At 46.6% G+C, this 19,428-nt stretch overlaps 3 protein-coding genes across 5 annotated transcripts; 2 read left to right on the forward strand and 1 right to left on the reverse strand.

Annotated features, from left to right (window-relative positions):
* Window positions 1–731: 731 nt before the first annotated feature.
* On the reverse strand, window positions 732–3,927 carry CycB (Cyclin B). The gene is made up of 5 exons (XM_017235496.3): window positions 3,612–3,927; window positions 3,009–3,154; window positions 2,747–2,946; window positions 1,823–2,685; window positions 732–1,753 (listed from the first exon to the last, which is right to left on the reverse strand). The coding sequence occupies exons 1-5, from the start codon at window positions 3,645–3,647 to the stop codon at window positions 1,457–1,459; spliced, it is 1,542 nt and encodes a 513-aa protein (XP_017090985.2). The 5' UTR covers window positions 3,648–3,927; the 3' UTR covers window positions 732–1,456.
* Window positions 3,928–4,875: 948 nt separating this feature from the next.
* stl (stall) lies at window positions 4,876–12,918 on the forward strand. The gene is made up of 10 exons (XM_043210908.2): window positions 4,876–5,976; window positions 8,255–8,333; window positions 9,109–9,216; window positions 9,348–9,595; window positions 9,739–10,574; window positions 10,635–10,763; window positions 10,823–11,072; window positions 11,130–11,913; window positions 11,974–12,639; window positions 12,701–12,918. Exons 1-10 carry the CDS (start codon window positions 5,815–5,817, stop codon window positions 12,775–12,777), a joined length of 3,339 nt encoding a protein of 1,112 aa, XP_043066843.2. The 5' UTR covers window positions 4,876–5,814; the 3' UTR covers window positions 12,778–12,918.
* Window positions 12,919–14,531: 1,613 nt separating this feature from the next.
* Window positions 14,532–18,735, forward strand: LOC138925499 (uncharacterized). Of its 3 annotated transcripts, none has more exons than XM_070278701.1 (8): window positions 14,532–14,607; window positions 15,650–15,709; window positions 16,215–16,375; window positions 16,442–16,753; window positions 16,925–17,089; window positions 17,151–17,242; window positions 17,371–17,515; window positions 17,797–18,735. In XM_070278701.1, the coding sequence occupies exons 1-8, from the start codon at window positions 14,547–14,549 to the stop codon at window positions 18,295–18,297; spliced, it is 1,497 nt and encodes a 498-aa protein (XP_070134802.1). In that variant the 5' UTR covers window positions 14,532–14,546; the 3' UTR covers window positions 18,298–18,735. The 3 variants fall into 3 exon arrangements, with proteins under 3 accessions (XP_070134802.1, XP_043066768.2, XP_043066767.2); XM_043210833.2 differs by having other exon boundaries at window positions 17,869–18,735; XM_043210832.2 differs by lacking the exon at window positions 14,532–14,607.
* The last annotated feature ends 693 nt before the right edge of the window (window positions 18,736–19,428 follow it).

A 19,428-nucleotide genomic window follows, 5' to 3' on the forward strand; every position in this document is an offset into this window, starting at 1 on the left:
AGAAACGGGAGCAAGACAACCCAAAAAAAGCGGCTCAATAATGCCCAGACCAGAAGAAACCCCCCCAAATTATACGGCCTAAAGTTTTTATGAGCAGCATAAAACATGCCAGAAGTGTTGAGCAGAGGAGTTCGGGGCTAACGGCCGAGAAAAATGACTTTCTTTTTATTGCATTTGTTTGGCCGTAAAAGTGTCGAAATTAATGAGAGTCATAAAACCGTCAAACTTAAATTTCGAACAGGCGCTCAGCAAAGTGGAGGAGGCGGACGCCACAGACGGGAAAAACGAGAGCCCCAACCACGAACACCCACCAAAAGCACACACACACACACACACTGTGACACACGTGCGCACAATGTGCTGGGCAATTACAGTTACCCGTGGAACAGGGCACACATCAGAGAAGAGAAGAGAAAATGAAAACGGAAAAGGAAAAGGGGGAGAAAGAAACTGCCGAATAACTGACCTGCGATCAGGAAGGTGACCTTTCCCTCAGGTACATAGGTATATAGGCCTGTGTATATGTGGGTTTTTTTGTGTATTCAGGATTGATAAGGAACAGCAGGACAAAAGGACCTTGGCAAGGGGTCTATATACTACCCGTCTGGTCTTGGATTTTTGTGTCTGGATGAGGAACATTTCTCACACTCATCATCTGTCAAAGGAAGATAGCGAAGGGTAGTATACCATCCTATATAATACCATTTAAAAATAAATAAAAAGATTAAGACTTGAAATTACACAAAACTTTATTTGCTATGTAGAGTTCAAAAGTTTGCATTGATTTTTAATTCTAAATGAATTATAGTGCATAAAATATATTAATTAGCATATTAATAGTCTATTCTCACCGTTAAGTTTCGGAATAATGGTTTTTGCACAATTTTTATGATTTATTCTTAGCATAGGACGAACAATTTGTCACACAATTAAAAAAACTAAATACAAATATTGGTATTGTTGGATGCGGTGAAGAATGTATCTATATGTATATAGCGTATGCTTGGAGAGACAACGCCGATGTTTTCGGCCAGCAAATGACTCGTTGCCCACTCTCTCGGTGTCCACAAAGTCCCGCCCCTCGCTTCCTCACTGAGTGTTTAGGTTTCAGCGGAAGGAGTGGGCGAGATTCTATTTTTATTGTTGTATTTTTTATTCACTCGGTTTTCCAGCTTCCGGTACTCACTCTCAGTGGCCAGACTCTCGGACAACCTTTGGCTTGGGGCCCAAAGATGCCGGAGCCGACTGTTGAAAGTTTGGTCTCAGGAACACTGCTCTTAGGGACTCCAGCAGATATTACGAAGATGGATTGGATTTAGGGGGGGGATTAATGGATCATGTGATTTTGTAACGAACGATAAACGAACAGAAATACATATGAAATACGCTACAAATTTAAAAATGAAAACAAATTAAACTAAACTAGGCGTTTACGCTGATCCAGGGCCATCCAGGATTACTTCCGCTGGCTCTGGCCAATGATGGAGTCCATCAGCGGACCGCTCAGCTCCGTTCGCAGAGCGATCTTCTGGAACTTGCTGCCCTGGTATTTGTTGTAAATAGCCTTTAGCTTGGCCTGGGGAGCGTCACGGGCCAACTTGGCAATCAGTCGGGTGATGGGCCGCAAGTGGGTCGGAGAGTAGCTCGAGTAGTGGGCCAGAGTTGGGGTCCAGTGCTTGTCGTTGAATCCGGTGGCAGCACGATAGTTTCCATTCAGCAAATGAAGCGACAGGAAAAGCGATGCAGCGGCAACCTATCGATGGGCACAAAGTTGGTAATCTAATTTCATAAAATACTTAGAAAATAGTAAAAAGAAACCCACCTCCGATGGCCTGTAACTGGCCAGTTCGTAGTCGACGGTGGCCAGCTCAATAAAGTACTTCGACATGGCGTGGTGCTCATCCTCGGCGCCAGCAGCCTTCGAGTAGCGCCGCAAGAAGTGAATCGGCAGTGGGCGCGAAAGATTGCAGTCGATAGCCTTGAAAATCTGCAGCTCCATCTGGCGGATCTGCCGGGCCGTGTAGGTGTCGTCGGTGATGAACACAAAGTCCCCGATGGCCGGCGGGAACAGCTCCTCGTACTTGGTGGCAATAAAGAGCGCCGTAACTCCGACCAGTTGCAAGTACGTACGCTTGGTGTCCTTAACGACCTGCAGATAGCGATCGATGATGGCCACGGCCAGCTGGAAGGTCTCCGCGGCCAGATGGAATTGCAAGTGGACCTCGTTGATCCAGTCGATCAGGACGGCACGCATCTTGTGGGACACCTCCTTCTGCCCGGCCAAATGATCCTTGTGGATGGGCTGCTGCTGCTCCACCTGGTACAGATAATCATAGATATCGTTCACATACTCGGAGACCAGGACCAGGTTCTCCTTATCATTGGCATCAATGTCCTCAACGCCGGCCAGACGCTTGCTCGAAAGCGACATGGAAGTCGGCACCGAAACTGTACTGGCCGCGGTGGCGCTGGCCGAGCTGGGGACTTTAATCAGTGGCCGGGTGGCCTCCTTCTTTACTTCCGCCTCCTTGCGCACTCCGGCGACCACAGGCTCTCGGCGCAAGCCAGAGACGCCCATTGTAGGCTTGGCCAAAGCAGCTCGCAGCTTGGTCAGGGATTTCTTGGACAGATTGCTGTCCTCGCGTTTCAATGTGGGCTCAACATTCTCACTGGAGTTTGTCTTCGCTGGAGGATTAATTAGAAAATTAGGTAAAAGGGAAAAGCTACTCCCTTTAGGATTACTTACGCTTGTTGGCGATCTCCACTGCTGGCTTGGTTGCAATGACATTGCGCATGGAGTTGGAGCGCAAAAATGCGGCCACGCCCGCCTCTGCCTTGGGTAGAGCAGCTCCATTTGTGACCGTACCCAGGGGCTGTTTCTTCCAGTGAGTGTCCACGCGAGCCTTGGCATTGCGCAGGGCATTGGTGAGCTTGAGATCCTTGGCACTGGAAACGGTTAATGGAACGTTGAGCAAGAGGAGATTATGGGCAGGGCTAGGTCGACTTACTCCTTCTGTGCTGCATCTTTGGCAGCAATTGCGCGATTCAGGCCGCGATTCTGCAAGTCGCCCAAAGCGGCACGTTTTGTGGTGACCTCCTGTGAAGGCACTGTCAATTTCTTCAGTTGGACTTGGTTGAAGTTCTCCGAGGCGTTCTGGATTTAATAAAATTCTCGTTAGAATTATTCTTAGAAGTGAAGAGGGTAGTCCTAAGAGGCTATAACAGCTATGAATGCCTAATCCCATATATGCATAACAGATGTAGGTACATATGTACATGCATATACCCTAACCCATGTCGGCCATTTTCAGAAAAGAACCGCAAGGATTATCACAGATCTCTACCTCTCCCACGTTTGCGAGATGGACAGCAATTAGCGGTGCAAGTACCGTAACCAGAAAATTGCGCCAAAATCTTGGGCTAGAGACAATGATGAACGGCACTTTTTCACCCTCTTCCTTTCCATGCCATTCTCCCCCCCCCTCCCTTTCGGACACGCCGCTTCTGACTAACGCTGCAATGGCGTCGCCTAACCCGCAACCTCTATGACCCTTTTCGATGCACTTTTAAGGCACTTTCTGGTTAATTATACTATCATAGGAAGTACTCACCTCATCGCCGCGCATTTTGAGTGTGGTGCCCACCATGTTGACTGTCTTTTTTTGTTCTAAAACAAACACTTTTTAAACACAACGAATGGACGCTTGGGTAGCGAGCGCGTTTTAGTTTTATATATACGCGGGCGTTTGTTACGATCGTTCTAAAAAATAGAATTTGTTTCGCTCGAGCAGAGGAGTAGTTGATACTAATTTAATTTACAAGTCGAAGACGGCTTGGATCGAGTTTTCTCCGAAAATTCCTGTCTGCTTACTGCTGGAGCTGGAGCCAGGTGCTGATGCGGCGGTTGGAATTTGAAATTTGATTAAGTCGCGGTGGAGGATGCCAGGGTATTCAACCCAAGAAAGAAAATATCGAACTATTTTTCGATACTTTATATATGGTCACACTGATTTGCAATATTGTTTTTTTAGCTTTGCAGCACTGAAGTAGTATTTCTTTATTACTTTTAATAGTTATTATTACTAGGCTTAAAAATAAATCAGAAATGTATTAAATAAAAAATATATAAGAGAAAGAAAAAACTTTTTCTTAACAACCCCAAAAGTATTTTTATCTAGTATTAATTTTTATCGACTATCGATAATTGACAGTTAGTGCTGCCCATAAGAATTGAATTCAAATCTTTGTAACGGAAAAAACTGATCCGCCGGGCAACTGCAAGCTTTCCAGCAAAAAAAATTGTACTTTTGCCTCTTAATTGAAGCATCGTCCGTCACTTTGGAATTGCACCAGCCATTGATTGCCTCAATTAAAAGTTGATCGTTTCAATGTGCTGGGTTTGGTTGTTTTTGCGTTTTCTTGATTTGCATTCGCAGATTTAAGATTTCCTGCTGCCAGATGCCGCGAAACATCGAAACTGGCATTCAGCGGAAATGCAGCATAATTCTTGCCTTGTTTTTGCTCCCCAGCTGATGATCAGTGTCAAGTTTTCGTCTGCTCCATCATTTTCAAGCACTTGACCACAAAACAATTGCTGAATTTTTTGCTTCTTGTATTTCTCTCTTGATTGTTTGTTTTTTGGCCCTTTGCGCCGTCTTAACGGTGCGAATCGTTCTTTTGCTCTTCTTCCGGCGCCTTGGCTCATTAGCATATATTTATGAGTATGTACGCTGGCAAACTCCAGCCAACAAGCAAAAAAAAAAACAGAAAAAGAAAAACAAGCCGAAGCCGAGCGAGAACGAGGCGGCGTCGCACTGATCGTGTTTTCAAGTTTTCCGCGCTTGGTGATTTTCACATTTCATTCGCAAAAGCTCCACCGTCGCGACCAGTTGCCTTCGTTCTGGCCCCAGCTCCGTTCGTCTCATTCGCAGCGAGTCCTTCGATCGATCCACCGCTCATTGACCTCAACTAACCGTTTTTAATAGCCAAAAAAAAATGCTCATATTTTGAGTGATTTACTGGCCGATTTGCATAGTTTTTTTGGCTGAAAAATGTTTATAATTTTGGATATGGATATAAACCAGAAGAGCGTTATGCTCCAGAGGCGATGATCTATATGGGTGCTGTGTGTGTGTGCTTGTTGTGACTTTGACTGCTGTTTAATTGTGCGCTGGCATTTAAATAAAAATAAGTGCGTCTAAATGTGAAAACAAAAGGCTGCCATTATATATAACTTTGGAAGACAGCACTCCGATTGTTCTCAGTTAGTAATAAATCCATTTCAAGCACCATTTCGTGTTATCTCGAGTGCCGTTCCATAAGGAAGAACTTAGGCAACGAACTAAAAGTAATCATAAAATTAATACTAAAAAAAAAAAACAAAAAGAAAAGTAAAGGAAAAGCAAGTACGCTGGAGTGGGCCGCAACAAATGACTCGTAATGCAATATCTGGGCAATTAATTAGTGCATAAACAGTTAAATTAACTGGCGTAAAAGCTACTACTTGGAGCTACATACAGCGGCTACTGCCTTGGTTTTCCACTGCTCCTCCCTGGCAAAAGAAATCGTACACCAGGTTTTCCTGCCCCGATTTTCGCGAAAATGTAACTGCCAGACAGAGGCCTGAAACCGCTGCCACAAATTATGACGCAAAGTACGAAAATCGGTCTGCCAGCTGAGGAATAATATATTTGCAATTTATGCAACATTCGCGTCGCATGGTTGTTGCAGCAACAAAGAGCGATTAGTGTACTCGAAGGCATCGTAATCTAAAGCTTATAATCGTTCCCAAAAAGCCCTCATTAACGCATCGTTATGGCCCAGGCAATTGGCTCCAATCAGGGTTGTCTCCAACGATGTCTGGCTTTAATTGTTTTGACCACCTTGTGGCAGCTAATCGACTCTTCAGCCCACTCCCCCCAGTCTGTCAACATCGAGCTGAGACGCAAGAGGAGCTTGCAGTGGAATGGCATTGAGGTGAGTCCACGTTCTGATATTTATCAATCGTTTGTCATTAATTCATTGTCGCGGGAAATGATATCATGATGAGCGTTAATTATTAGAAGTTGTATATCAAGTATTTTACAATGAAACCTCATTCAATATACTTCTTTTAAGATACCTCTTTCAAGATACCTCTTTCAAGATACCTCTTTCAAGTCACCTCTTTCAAGATACCTCTTTCAAACTACCTCTTTCAAGACACCTCTTTTCAGACCTCTCTTGAAATATATCTCATTTAAAAAAACATCTTTCCAGATACTACTCTCAAGCCAATTAATAATGTAATTCTAAACATGCCTAGCATTATTCACAATCGTTTAAAATATGCTCAGGTGTCGGCTTACCTGTCGCATGAATAACCCATTTACCAAAAAACAGGTGATCGTCTACGTACCCGTCAGGTCGCCAATAAAAACTGAAAAAAAAATTGCCACATTGACAGAACATGGACACAAAAATAGATACAAAGAAAACATATATTCTGACTCAACGTCAGTCTGCTGAGCTAAGCTAAAAAAAATCCAGAGGGGGTCTTAAAGGGGGGGCCTTAGAAGGGGAGTACGAGAAGCCAGCCAGAGAATCCAAAAGCGTTAAATGACCTCTGCGCAGAATTGGGCTTGGGATAATGTTTTTGTAATTCGAGAACTACAACCTAGTAAACATAAACTTTGCGATCGCGGCGACAAGTTGTCGGATTACAAGTGTCTCACGTGGTGTCCCGGTTTCGACTTTTCCAAATGCTACATAAAGAAAAATCCTATGAACTTTAAAGCTTATGATCCATTATGTAGATCATAATAGAATTGCAGTTTTCTTGCAGTGTCCTTCTCCCTAAACTTGAGATTCGGCAGGCGTCGCAGAGTCTCCATTAAATGACTAAAGAATTCATCATACGATTATAGGGAATTTGGCAAACAATCTCTGGGGCAGCTGGTGCAGCTTGGAACTTGCAGCTGCCACAGAATCACACAGCGAAAAATAAATTCCCAGACTGCAGAACCGGGGGAGTGTCAGGTGGTTCCTTCTCCCTGGGTTTTCTGTTTAGCTGCCAAGTTATTGACCCTTTCCGGTTAGAATCTTGGCTTGGTTACGCTGTTGATTACGTGATGGGATCCCCCCTTTGGCTCACACTCCTTTAAGCCTTTTCAAATTGGCCCCAAGACTATTTTCTGTGATATAATTTCCACGTGTTTGTTCAAGTTTTCGCCATTTTCCCCCCATTTCTTCTACTCTTATTTTCTGGTTGTTGTGCTTCTTTTATTTGACTCTTTTTTTTGCCCATTGTGCCCACGGGTCACGCAAAATTTCATCACATAATCAGCTTGGAAGGGGCGATTATACTGGAGTATGTGCCTGCATTTTCCACCTCCCACCGTCCTCCTCCCCAGTGTTTTTGTTTGCTTTCGTGCTTTTCCGGCAGACACCGATCCGATATTATTATGTTGTTGCCCTTGCCTCCAATTAGAGACCAATTCATTGAACATTATTTGTATTTGGAAAAGTTCAGCGGCAAAATGTGAGGTAACACCGGAGATTCGAAAGGTTAAAATAGTTTTCAAATGAAAGTACTTACTTACCTTTTTCCAATATTATTTCATTACCCTACCGTCTGAAAGACCCCTGGGCGGTTAACGACCAGCCACGCCCCTTTTCGCACAGCACCACAATGTTGGTGGTAAACATTTGCCACACAAACGGCAATTTGTAACACCTTCTCCTCGCCGGAGGCAGTCGGAGGCGGAGTTTTCATTTGATCCGATCCGATCCAAAAAGCTGAAGCGCTCTTCACGCTCCGCTGGCCAAAACGCACAACAAGTCCAAAAAGCTAAAGCCGAAATAAAGCCGAATGGAAACTGTTACAACAAATTAAATTAAATAATCGTGCAAACAGAGGCACGCATCGAATCAGACGAGATATAGCGAGTGGCTATATCTTTGTGAAAAGTCGGAATTTTATTGTTGCACCAACCTTTCCAGTGGTGACCCCAGATGTTTTTTTTCTATCGGATGTTGGGGAACCCCAATTAGAGGTTTTCTTTTTGGGGTACAAATTTTCCATTGTCTGATTGTTTGAGTGAAAGTATTTCTATTTTGGGGGGGGAAACTTGAGAAAACCCTTCTCCTTGGGTGCTCGCATCTGTTTTGGTCTGTTTAACGCTTTGCTGGCCATGTTACACTTTCCGCTTTGCATATTAAACATCTTTCGTTGCTCTTTCTATTTTACTTTCATACTTCTATTACCCCATTGCAGCTGGACGAGAGTTCTCTGCTGGAGCATCTGGTGGAGCACGAGAAGGCGCTGATCTTTGGCTCACGATTCGGAAAAGAGGGTAAGTGTTGAGCCCCCGAGGCGCTGACTTGAAAAGATTCTTAACTTTGACCCATTTACTGCGGAAAAAGGTGATACGTTCTATCAACTATAGTACCTCTTCTTAATTTTGACCTATATACCCTTAAAATGTGCCCCAGAAAGGTCTATCTAGTACTCATCTTATGTAGTTATGCTGAAAAGAAAGTGAGTTAAGTAGTTTAAAGTTTGAAATTTTACTTTGGGGATTAGACCCTTTTCTTGAAGAAAACCCTATTCTGCATAGCTCTTTATAGGTTATACTTATAGACTACTATCTGTAGTATAGTAATTGTTATCTACCTAGGAACTATTATCTATCAAGTACCTCTTAAAGAGATAGTCCTAAGAAGTACTCATTAGACCATAAACTCTTCAGTTTAAGACCTTGTTCTTTAAGAACATATATGTGTACAAAGCCTTAGAACACCCTTAACTTCTACAAGCCCTAACTCTCTAGCGTGAATCCCTTTAGCCTATATGGGTTAGTCATTTTTGCCACTGTACTATAGCTGAAGCCTTTTAACCATGACCCATAATAAACTGCAACGTGTCATTAGGCCAGCAGACCCAAAAACATCAACAACTGCAACTGAACAACAAACTTGAACTGTTAACTTGAAGGTGGAAAGGTGGATGGTGGGAGAAAACTTGGGGCTCTAGGGTTGGGTTTTCCCAGAGGGAGGGGCGTGGAAATCTGAGCAGTTGTTGTGGCATTGATTCATGGCAGGCACTTATGTTGTTTATTTTCCTGCCAGCACCCGAATTCAAACTCGTACACGTGGCACAGGGGGAGGTGATCCATAGTCCAGAGGACGAGGCGGTGGAGCAGCCAAGACGTCAGCGACGCAGCTTGAGAGCCCAAGGTGAGTGGAATATGTAGCTGGAGAACCCGGCGCCGCATCCAAGTCGAAAGCCAAAGAGCGCAACCGTTCGTGCTGCTCCAGTTGCGGTCGATATGAGAAAAGTTTAATTAATTCCAAAATGCATTCGACAGATGACGTCCAGCAGGAGATGGCCACTACCGAGGGGGTGGAAACGGAGGCAGAGGCGGAGGCCGAGGTGGAGGCGAGGCTGCAGCTCCAACAGTCGCCGCAGCTGATCGACGATGCCTTCATCTTTATTCGCCGCACCGAAAATGGAACGCAGTTTGTGGAGCATTCTCCACAGCTGCTGAAGCGCCTGGAGCGATGCTTCTACCGGAGTCCAGCGGCTGCTCTCGATCTCTGCGAGAAAGGCAGTGTGGTGAGTTCACTGAGGAAAATAATAAGATATATTTTGCATTATATATAGCATTCCTTAAATCTATTGATTTGTTTGCACTTGGCGCTTGTTTTCACTTGGCGGTTAATGGATTTTCACGGCTCGTCTCTATTGTTTTTCCGCAGCGGGGCGTTTTCCAGCAGAACGACAGCGACTTTGTGATCCACCCGCTACCCGCCAGATTTGGTGGTGGGACTCATGTGCTCTACCAGGCCCGAGTGGACAAGAACAACTACAGTGGAGCCTCGGAACCGTTAGACAGCCAACTGCAGTTCGAGCCAGATGAGGAGGAGTTCAACGAACCGAGACGACGACTTCGGGCCCAGTCCCCGGCCCAGGCCCCGCTGAGATTGCGCTACCAGCCAAGACATCATCATCACCATCATGTTCACAGCACTCATCCGCATCGTAGAAGGCGCAGGTTCATCGGCAACGCTCCCAGATCCCGCTGGTCGGAGATCCCGGAGGAGCTCTTTATCGAAACGGCCATCTTCGTGGACAGCGATCTGTTCGCTCACATGCAGCGCAACTTTCCCACCAACACCGAGGGCAAGCTGATCAGCTTCGTGATGGCCATGATCAATGGCGTCCAGCTGCTATATCACCACCACACCCTGGGTCGTCGCATCAACTTTGTGCTGAAGCGCCTGGAGATCTGGAAATCCTCGGAGCCAGCGGGCTTGTCCCGCTCGGTGGACGTGGACCGATACCTGAACAGTTTCTGCAACTGGCAGGAGAAACTGAATCCCTTCTCTGACGACGATCCGCTGCACTACGATCACGCCCTGATCCTGACGGGCCTTGACCTGGTGGCGTTCCCCAAGCCACCAGCCAAGCCCAACAGCCAGGTGGTGGGCCTGGCCACGGTGGGAGGCATGTGCACTTCCACCTTCTCCTGCACCATCAACGAGGCCAAGCACTTTGAGAGCGTCTTTGTGGTGGCCCACGAGATTGGACACAAGTGAGTAGAGTGGGTTCATAGGATTGGGCTTACTAGTAAGAGATTCTGTTCTTTTTCCAGTTTGGGAATGCGTCATGATGCCGAGGAGATTAGCTGCGATCCCACTATGCACATTATGTCGCCCAAACTAGGTAGCGGCAAGGTAACGTGGTCCAAGTGCTCCCGCACCTTCCTAGAGGACTTCCTGGCGTGAGTAAAGGACATGTTTTCTAAAAAGATTGACATTTAATCTATTATTTTTCTTTTAGGGATCCCCAAGCGGAATGCCTCTTCGATCGAGGTCAGTTTGTGGGAAATCTGGATCACTCGGCTGGGGGAATACTTCCTGGCCAGCGTTTCGATGCCAACCAGCAGTGCATGCTCCGTTTTGGAAAGAACTTTATGAGGGACCCCTCCCAAAGCCAGACGGAGATTTGTCGGGACTTGCACTGCCGGCAGGACGGATCGCCCTGGACTTCCCATCCACCTCTGGAGGGCACTGAGTGTGGTGATAATATGGTAACTAAACCCATAAGAGAAATGACCTTTGACCTCATTAAATGATACATTTTTTAGTGGTGCCGCGGTGGATCCTGCGAGACACGCTCTTCCCAAAAGGCCAGCTTCTACAGCCACAAGCCCTGGCCACAGGGAAGCGTCACTCACGAGAAGTACACCTCGAGACCCAACATGATACCCTCTCTGCTCCACGACTACAATCCGGCGGGTAATGAGCTGCCGGGAACCACCTCGAATTGGGGCGAATGGGGCGAGCCGAGTGTCTGCGAATCAGGCTGCTTGTACGGAGCTTCACGTCGTCTCTTGGAAGGCAGTACCGGGCTGAGGACCTTCAACAGGAGTTGCCTGAACTACCGGAACCGTTGCATGGGCCGTGATCGCCGCTTCGAGACCTGCACCACCCACCAGTGCCACAAGGTGGCGGTGCAGACGGTGGAGGACTTTGCCACCAACGTCTGCATGCGGGCCGGGCTTCTCGACAAGGAGCTGACGGGTGAGGGCCTTCAGCTGAGCAGCACGCCGGACACCGCCTGCATGGTGTTCTGCCGCACGAAGAACAACAGCACCAAGTCCCGGCGCTGGACCTTCCCGGACGGCACAACCTGTCGCTCTAAGAACCACAACCCGGAGGACATCACTTACTGCATTGCCGGGCGGTGCGAACGCTTCTCCTGCGACAACTCCACCTCGAACTTCTTCCGGATGGACCATAGCTTCTGCCGGGAGCGGTCCCTTCGGCCGACGAGGGACTCGGCGGACCAGGAGAGCAGGCAGGAGACCACCAGCAAGCGCTATGCAGAGCGGCAGGAGGGGATTACACCCAGAAGTCCTTATGAAAATGGTTAGTTTGGAGACTTATTATGAAGGAGTAGTCTTGATTAACCCCTTATTTATTTTGCAGAGGTCTCAAAGCGCTTCCATCCCCAAAATAATCACATAGGTAGTGGCGTGCCTCCATATAAACGAAGATCCTATCCCAAACAACATATTCCGGAGCTGCCGCGCCCACCGCCGCCAGCGTCCGCTTCACTAATAGCTCTAGATCGCCGCTCTTCGGGGGAATCATCCGAATGGGAAGTACATCCGGGCTGTCATTCCAACTGCATGACCGATTCCAAAGGCGTCCAGGGGGTCACCTCTCGGCTAACTGGAGCGGAGAGCATCCAGCTCTGCTCACGTCCAGTGCATCCTTGCGAGCGCCTGTTGACGGCGGCGGAGTTCGCTGAGCAGACCTGCGCCCGATACCGCCAAAAGGTGCGTGGTCTGTCCGGCCACGGGGCTCAGATCTCGGCTAGCATAGACGAGCCGGATCGCAGCTGTCGGGTGGGCTGTCAAGACGAGCGGATCAAGTACAGATACTACCTGGTGAACGGCCGGAATGGACATTTCCCGCCGGGCACCCGCTGCTCGCCGGTGGGGAAGCGATATTGCGTCTATGGCAAGTGCCTGGAGTTCGGCGATGATGACCTGCCCCTGGACAAGACTCATATTAGCTTGGGCCAGCTGAGGATTGGCTTTCCGCGCCGGAAAAGGAGTTTGCCAGAAGAATCCAATCAAATACATTATAGTATGAATTAGACAGCACAATTCTTGTAAGTTTTTTAATAATATTTGTCCCTCTATTCCAGATATATCCTCCGAATACATCGAATTCACCCAACCCATTCACGTCTCCGCAGACGAACTGAACAGCAACAGCCAATAGCCCAGGCTCCAAGGCCGCACTTCCCTTAGTCGACTAAGTTCTAAGTTTAGTTTAAGTAATTAAGGCTGCCCTGAGAGAAAAGAAATGCTGCCTGAGAAGTATATAAATTAAATAAATATAAACATTATAGAAGAGTCCTTATTCCGAAATCAAAATCAATATTGGAAAATGGGTTTTTGAAGAGTTGTATAATTCACAAAGTAATGCCAAATAGTGGCAGTTAAATTGAAAATTATTCTGATGGGCCATCGTCCTGGCTGCACTCTGGTAGTATTTGTATTGGTTTCCCATTTTTTGTGAGGTTTTTTTGGCGTTCGCATGCAAACGATGGCAGCAATTACCAATACTCGATACCAAAAAGGGTAACGGCAATCGCCCAAAAACATTCACACACACATAGCGAGGGCTAGGACCGAGGACTAGGAGCGAGGGCTAGGAATTTGGTTGGTGTGCGTGAAGGAAAAAATTAGATAAAACACCTACGAGCCGCTGAATATGCCACAGTCGGAAAGGAAAGCGCGCGGCGAGCAAATCGAACAAAAAACGAGAACAAAAGCTCCGAAAAAACACACAGGCCGGAAATAAGGAACTAAGCGGAACAGCGGAAAGCGAAGAAAATCGGAAGTCGGTAGTGGAAAAGTGTATGCGATTTGTATGTGATTTAGTGACTTGTGTGGAGTTGAATTACAGAGTGCCCTGAGCAGGGTCACAAGACACATATCCCTCTCTATGTCAAGTTCAATGCACCTGTCTGCACCCCTGCATTATTTGCATAGAAAAAGGACAAAGGCTAATTGATAAGTCAGAGGTCGTCTGTCCACCTAATTGGAGATAAATATACCCTGACCCGACGCTACAACTTTAGACTAATTGACATTGACATTTCCATATCCCCCTAGGGACCTATTTAAATTTGGGTCACTTTTTTTGGTAGAAAACCTTGAAAGCAACACACGCAGCTCTCCCGGGAAAACTGTGTCAAGTAGGTCTCCAAAAAATTTCGACCTCACGCAAGTGCCGAATTTTGGACTCAAAATCGAATTACTCATCAATCGAGTGTAAGGCACGTGCTAACTGTCTTTCGGAAATTTCTCAAGGACCTTGGGCCAGAAGGACCTACTTTTTGACCTGTTCTTTCATAAATTTCCATACTGCCTCCCCGGCATTACATTTCCAGTTCTTTGTCGATAATACGAGCATTCGAATTCGAAAAATCGATTCGCGGCTAATTGCTGTATTTTCATCGTAATTTTTTTTTGTTTTCGGGGGAACTTGTCGTCCTGCAGCAGGCCATGTCCTGGGCAGTGCAAAAACAGGGAACAATCATAGTGCATTAGGAGCCGTGGCAAATTGTAAAATAAATAAATAAAACATAAAACTCACATGTGAGGCTCGGCAGTGAACGCAGGTTGTGTCTCTCAGAACGCCCCCTTCTGTCCCCATTTTGCGGCGTTTCCGCCATTCCGTATTTTTTTCATTCCGTATGCACACACGCAAGGACCCGACCTGACCTGAGTTGAGAAATTGTCCAGTTGACCAGCACCTGGTCGGTCAATTGTCCACTCAGACGTCGATGAACTTGCCAGGACATCGGTTCGCTCAGCTCCAGGATTTTGGAAATTATTTTAAACAGAAAGAGGTGCCAAGTTGAAAAATCCAGGATAACCAATGAATCGTGACTGGGGGGATGTGCAGAGCCGAGGACTCTAAGCCAAGATTAAGGATTTAAGAGGCTTTAAGAGAAAGCCCTGGAAAGGGAAACTAAAAAAATGCCACCAAAGTGTCGGAGAAGATTCCAAGGACTCTATTACCATTCATCGCCGCCCAAAGGTGAGTGTTTCAGAAACTTTTAACTCTAAAGTATCTAAAATATTTCTTAATTATAATTAAATTAGTGTTAAATTTTAACTAACTTTTTCTCCCAGTGCTCAGATACACATATTCATATTCATTCATGCTGATTGAGGGGAAATTGTAGTGACAAAAACGCCAAACGTTGGCCAAAATTTGCATATTGCGTGTTGATAAAGGGTGTCGGCTCAACAAGTTACTACCAAGGGGCCGGGGGGACGATTGCCACATTAAGTGGCAAACACTAATGCGCCATTTCCGTGGCGCTTTCAAGCAGTTTTTATTGCCACTCAACGTGTCTGCGTGGGGGTTCCATTTAATGATTCACTGCGGCCGGGCCGGGACTAATTTACATGTCACATACTTACGGAGTTGCTGGAAATTCCTTAAGGTAGGAGTGGGCTCCGTGACCTTGACACATGAGGCATGTGGGAGTAGGAGGAGCTCCCATCAAAGGAGTTCCAAGGAAAGTCATTTAATGGTGTCACCCCAAAGGTATGCTATAGAAACCAGTATCTCCCACCCCCAAGGGATGCTAATCAACTTTGAACGGGACAAATGGAAATTCTATTTTCGCTCTAACACGTATTTGTTTTGGGTCAACTCTAATGAAAACGTTGACTGACTGCTCTATGTAGTGCTATGTACTCTATATCCAATGTACATGGGGGTTATTTATTCATGCCAGAAGTTGGAGGAGCGCGAACAGGACGCAATTATTCCTCCTCCTTTGCTTTTCGCCAGCGACCGTTTGGGTTTGACCACAACAGTCAACCAACCAGCCAAATTCAACACCTTTCGTTCGGGCCCAGTTAGTTTAGTTTGCCAACGTGGCTCAAGCTGGCCAGACGCAAAGAAAGCCAAGCACTATTAAAGGCGATTCAGGTAAAAGTAATGGTTGGCCGAGATCAACTTGTCACATAGTCAGTCATTCATACAATATCTAATCTAAGCCAAGTCTAAACCAAGTCTAGGTCTAGTCTAAGCCATCTCTAAGCCAAGATGTTTCGTCCTCTTGCAGTCATGCCGATGAATGGACAGCCGGGCGGACAAAATGGACGCAAACGCCGCGACAACGATGGTGCGTATGAGTAACAAAATGGCGGCAGGGGCCACTTCCTGTTTCCATTTCTCTGGCCAGATGTTGCACTTCCCAAAAACACATATGCAAAAATACGCCCCCGATATCCAGTGCCCCCGAAAAGAAAAGTTGCCGCCAACGACCTTGAAGCATTTCAAGTTGCCAAAACGCGAAACTTTCGCCCGGGGCGGAAATTGTCTCAAGTTTCCACTAATGCCACTTTAAGCGACTCCCAGAACTTGAACATTCATTGCATTTCTCTTCGTTTTAATTTAGTTTTCAGTTTTCCAGTTTTTGGGCTTCTTGGCTTCTTTTCTTGGCAAATTGCATGCAAACACGAATTTCGGCCCGGAATTTCGGGGGCGAAAATGAAATGGAAATCGTAGCAATCGGTGGCGCCCCAGGGGCCGGGGAAAGGGTCCCTATAAGCGGTTCTGGTGGGAAAATTAATTTCCACGTTTTCAATTTCCCATTTGTATTTTTTGTTTTTGCGACCGGGTAATAGATTTCTCGGTGAAGCTATCCACCATCAGGATCTGGATGCACGAGAAGGACATCGGCAAGTTGACGCGCATTTTGTGGGCGGGGCAGGGCAACCGCCTCTGCCAACAGGCCAGTAACAATGGGCGTGTCAAGCGCTTTCTGGCCGCCGTGCCCCACGTCATGGTGAGCTCCTCCGATAACAGAAGTCTCATTTCCTTCTCATTTTCCATTTCCACTTCTATTTCAAAGAATGCCATCAAGGATCTGCACCAGGCTGTGATTGACAACAATCTGGAGAGCGTTCAATCACAATTGGAGCCACCGGTGCCAAGTGCCCTCGTTACCTGCAAGGATGGCAACGGCCTGAACATCATCCACAAGGCCGCCGGACTGGGCCACACCAAGATCCTCGAGTATCTGGTGGGCATTTGGGCAGAGGGCGCCCACGAAGTAGACATCACCGGCAAAACGGCGCTCCACTGGGCGGCCAGTGCCAAAAACAACATGAGATGCTATACCCTGCTGACCCAGGCGGGATGTGACGAGGAGGCTGTGGATTATGTGAGTGGGTTTTTTTCCGATTTTTGTACGGGCCTTTGGAAGCTTTTTAATGAAAGTCAAAGTTTCAAAGGTCATTTAGGTGATGGCTTCGGGGGTATGGGTGATGGTTTATGGGTTTTGTAGTCCTCGTAGTGGGGCAACAATTAAAATGATTCATTGCGGCTATTTCAGAAAATGAAGACACCTTCGTACTATCGCCACAAGCCGCACGAAATAGAGCGGGCTTTCCTGGTTTATGTGCCGGAAGCCCCACGCGTCTCCCCCGAGAGCGTCACCGATTGGGAGGCCTTGGGCGATGACACTGGCGGCGATAATGGGGCAGGTGGCGACTCGAAGGTGGGTGTGTATTTTGGGGGCTGCCCCTCTGGTGAGTTTTAATTTTCCTATTTCCTTTCAGAAACTGGAAATGAAGGTCCTTCTGGCGCCAGGGCACCACAAGTGGCTGGACGACAGCCTTGAGAACACCTCGGAGCTGGACACCAACGACGGGTGAGTGGGAATAGTGGTTTCTTTGGAGGGATTACGTTGGCTTAGAGTTTTTGGCTGCGCTGATTTTTGATTTGTGGTTTTATGGGGCATGGCTTTGAGAGAGAATTTTTTGCATTTTGAAATCGCAGTACGAGTGCCAACGAAGACGACGATCTCTCGAAAGCGGACGCGGAACCAGTTCCGGAAGCGGATGTGGCCGCATCGCCATTGCAGCGCCGACCGGAAACCCCGGCCACGTTCAACACCATAAACGGCGATGATAGCGAAGCGGAGGTAAGTGGCAATGCCTTTTTAGCTTCCGTTTCCCCCATTTTGTTTGCTTTCGATGGTTTAGCGGCTTGCTTGCACCTTAAACCCCAAATAGAAATATAATAGATGGCTTTTGGTGTTAATTATATGCTTCGAGTGGGTGATGGAAACTCTGTGAAAGTAAGCCATTGTCGGCCCTCGCCTTTCTTGCCCTCTCACCTTTCTCTCGGCACTCTGCGCTTTTTGTTTAGAGCTGAAAAATAAAATCAAAATATATACAAATCCTTCGCTAATATTGTACATAGGCTCGAAGATGGATGGAGCGTAGAACTGAGTCACGTGGAAAGCAATCAGACGACCATTGTTTACTTTTACAGAATATTGCAAGAGCTTTAAGTCTGGAAGGAGGCGGAGGCGACGGAGGAGGCGATGGCGAAGGCGATGGAGGAGACGTGGCTGAAGAAAACGGAGTTGAGCCGGGCGGAGAAGGACACGGTGGCGAAGGCGATGCAGGAATCTTGGTGAACGGGCACGGTGATCCACAGGATGTCGAGGAGGAGCAAGTGGAAGAGCAGGATCAGGAGGATCAGGAGCAGCATCAGGAGCAAGAACAGCCAGCACAAGAAATGGCTAATGATGAGAGTGAGCTTGAAGTAAACGAAAAGACTGAAGACGAAGACCAGGAACCGGAAGCCGAAGAACCCAAAGCCGCAGAGCAGCCGGAAGTGGCTGCCGATGAGCAGAGAGATGACGAAAACGATAACGATAACGATGACGACGATGAGGTACAGATGGGCGTGCTCTAAGTGTCCTCGAATCCATTGTAGTTTCTTCACATTTTGTGTGTGCCGTTCGCCCAATCCAACCCACATTACCCCGTCCCTCTTCAATTGTGAAACTGTACAATGAAAAGCAAACAAAAACCAAACATTAAAAAAGCAAAAATAATATTATATTACCGCAGCCGGCACCCAATTGTCATTCATACAAGTTTCGTTTGTACCACAGCAAAGTAAAGCAACAAACTACTTCAGCAACTTCGCCACCAAATCAGCAGCAAAATGACAAAACTTTAGCAATCAACATTTCAGTATGAGAGCCTCGCTTAGATAATGAAAAAGCCTACCTAGCGGATTTCTTTATACATATTATACATAGATACCTACATAGATACATTTATATATAAATTTTTTGTAAAGCCCCGAGTTATGTTCTTCTCTTTCCAAATATAGTTTGAATAACAATATCTATAGCCGTAGCAATTACAGTAACCAATTAAAAAATGGAATGCGAAACCTGCAACTTGTGTCTTTTGCTTATCGTTTCTATATTGCACCCCGGGAATTTCCATATCCGTCTATTTCCGTTTCCGTATCCGTATCCGTATCCGTTTTCCCTTTCAGTTGCACTTCTCTCTCCAAAATGTGTGCTTGTGTGTTAGATCGAATCAATGCCAGTGTCTGCCCCCAATTTGTGTTTATCGATTGCCTGAAATCAGCAGCTGTTTACCCACAGATAGACTTTATAATAATGCACTCACTCGCCCGGAAGGGAACTCCTCCGGCGGAGGCACATATGCGGTGCCTTTCACTTTTCATAGCCAGAGTCTGACGTTTTCCGTCTCCGCCGGGCTCCGGCGGGGCTCTGTCAGAGCCATCTAGTTGTTGGTGGCTCCGAATGGCAACTGAACATGCAAACGTCAAAACAGTTGCAGGCATTAGATATGTGATATTTGATATAAACTAAAATTTCTCCGTATTGCCGCCCTTTCGCCCTCGCGCGATTTGTTAAGGATAATCAAGTGCAGTAGTGGGCGGATTTTATGGCAGTTGTAATAACTATTTTCCGCTGCACTTCCATTAAATAAAAAGCAAAAAAAAAATAGGATGAGCTCGTAACGGGGCGTATGCGTGATATTACGTATACGCGCCGTTGCT

The sequence above is a fragment of the Drosophila bipectinata genome, chromosome 2R (assembly GCF_030179905.1).
Source record: "Drosophila bipectinata strain 14024-0381.07 chromosome 2R, DbipHiC1v2, whole genome shotgun sequence".
In the NCBI taxonomy this organism is placed as follows: Eukaryota; Metazoa; Arthropoda; class Insecta; order Diptera; family Drosophilidae; genus Drosophila; species Drosophila bipectinata.

Excerpts from the sequence above, each read along its gene's own strand:
- CycB (XM_017235496.3), bottom strand. The coding sequence starts at position 3,647 with ATGGTGGGCACCACACTCAAAATGCGCGGCGATGAG. Across the intron at positions 3,155-3,611 it reads TCAAAATGCGCGGCGATGAG|AACGCCTCGGAGAACTTCAA; the intron begins GTGAGTACTTCC and ends TATTAAATCCAG. Across the intron at positions 1,754-1,822 it reads CCAGTTACAGGCCATCGGAG|GTTGCCGCTGCATCGCTTTT; the intron begins GTGGGTTTCTTT and ends GCCCATCGATAG.
- LOC138925499 (XM_070278701.1), top strand. The coding sequence starts at position 14,547 with ATGCCACCAAAGTGTCGGAGAAGATTCCAAGGACTCTATTACCATTCA. Across the intron at positions 15,710-16,214 it reads CAAACGCCGCGACAACGATG|ATTTCTCGGTGAAGCTATCC; the intron begins GTGCGTATGAGT and ends ACCGGGTAATAG. Across the intron at positions 17,090-17,150 it reads GGGCAGGTGGCGACTCGAAG|AAACTGGAAATGAAGGTCCT; the intron begins GTGGGTGTGTAT and ends ATTTCCTTTCAG.
- stl (XM_043210908.2), top strand. The coding sequence starts at position 5,815 with ATGGCCCAGGCAATTGGCTCCAATCAGGGTTGTCTCCAACGATGTCTG. Across the intron at positions 5,977-8,254 it reads TGCAGTGGAATGGCATTGAG|CTGGACGAGAGTTCTCTGCT; the intron begins GTGAGTCCACGT and ends ACCCCATTGCAG. Across the intron at positions 11,914-11,973 it reads CAGAAGTCCTTATGAAAATG|AGGTCTCAAAGCGCTTCCAT; the intron begins GTTAGTTTGGAG and ends TTTATTTTGCAG.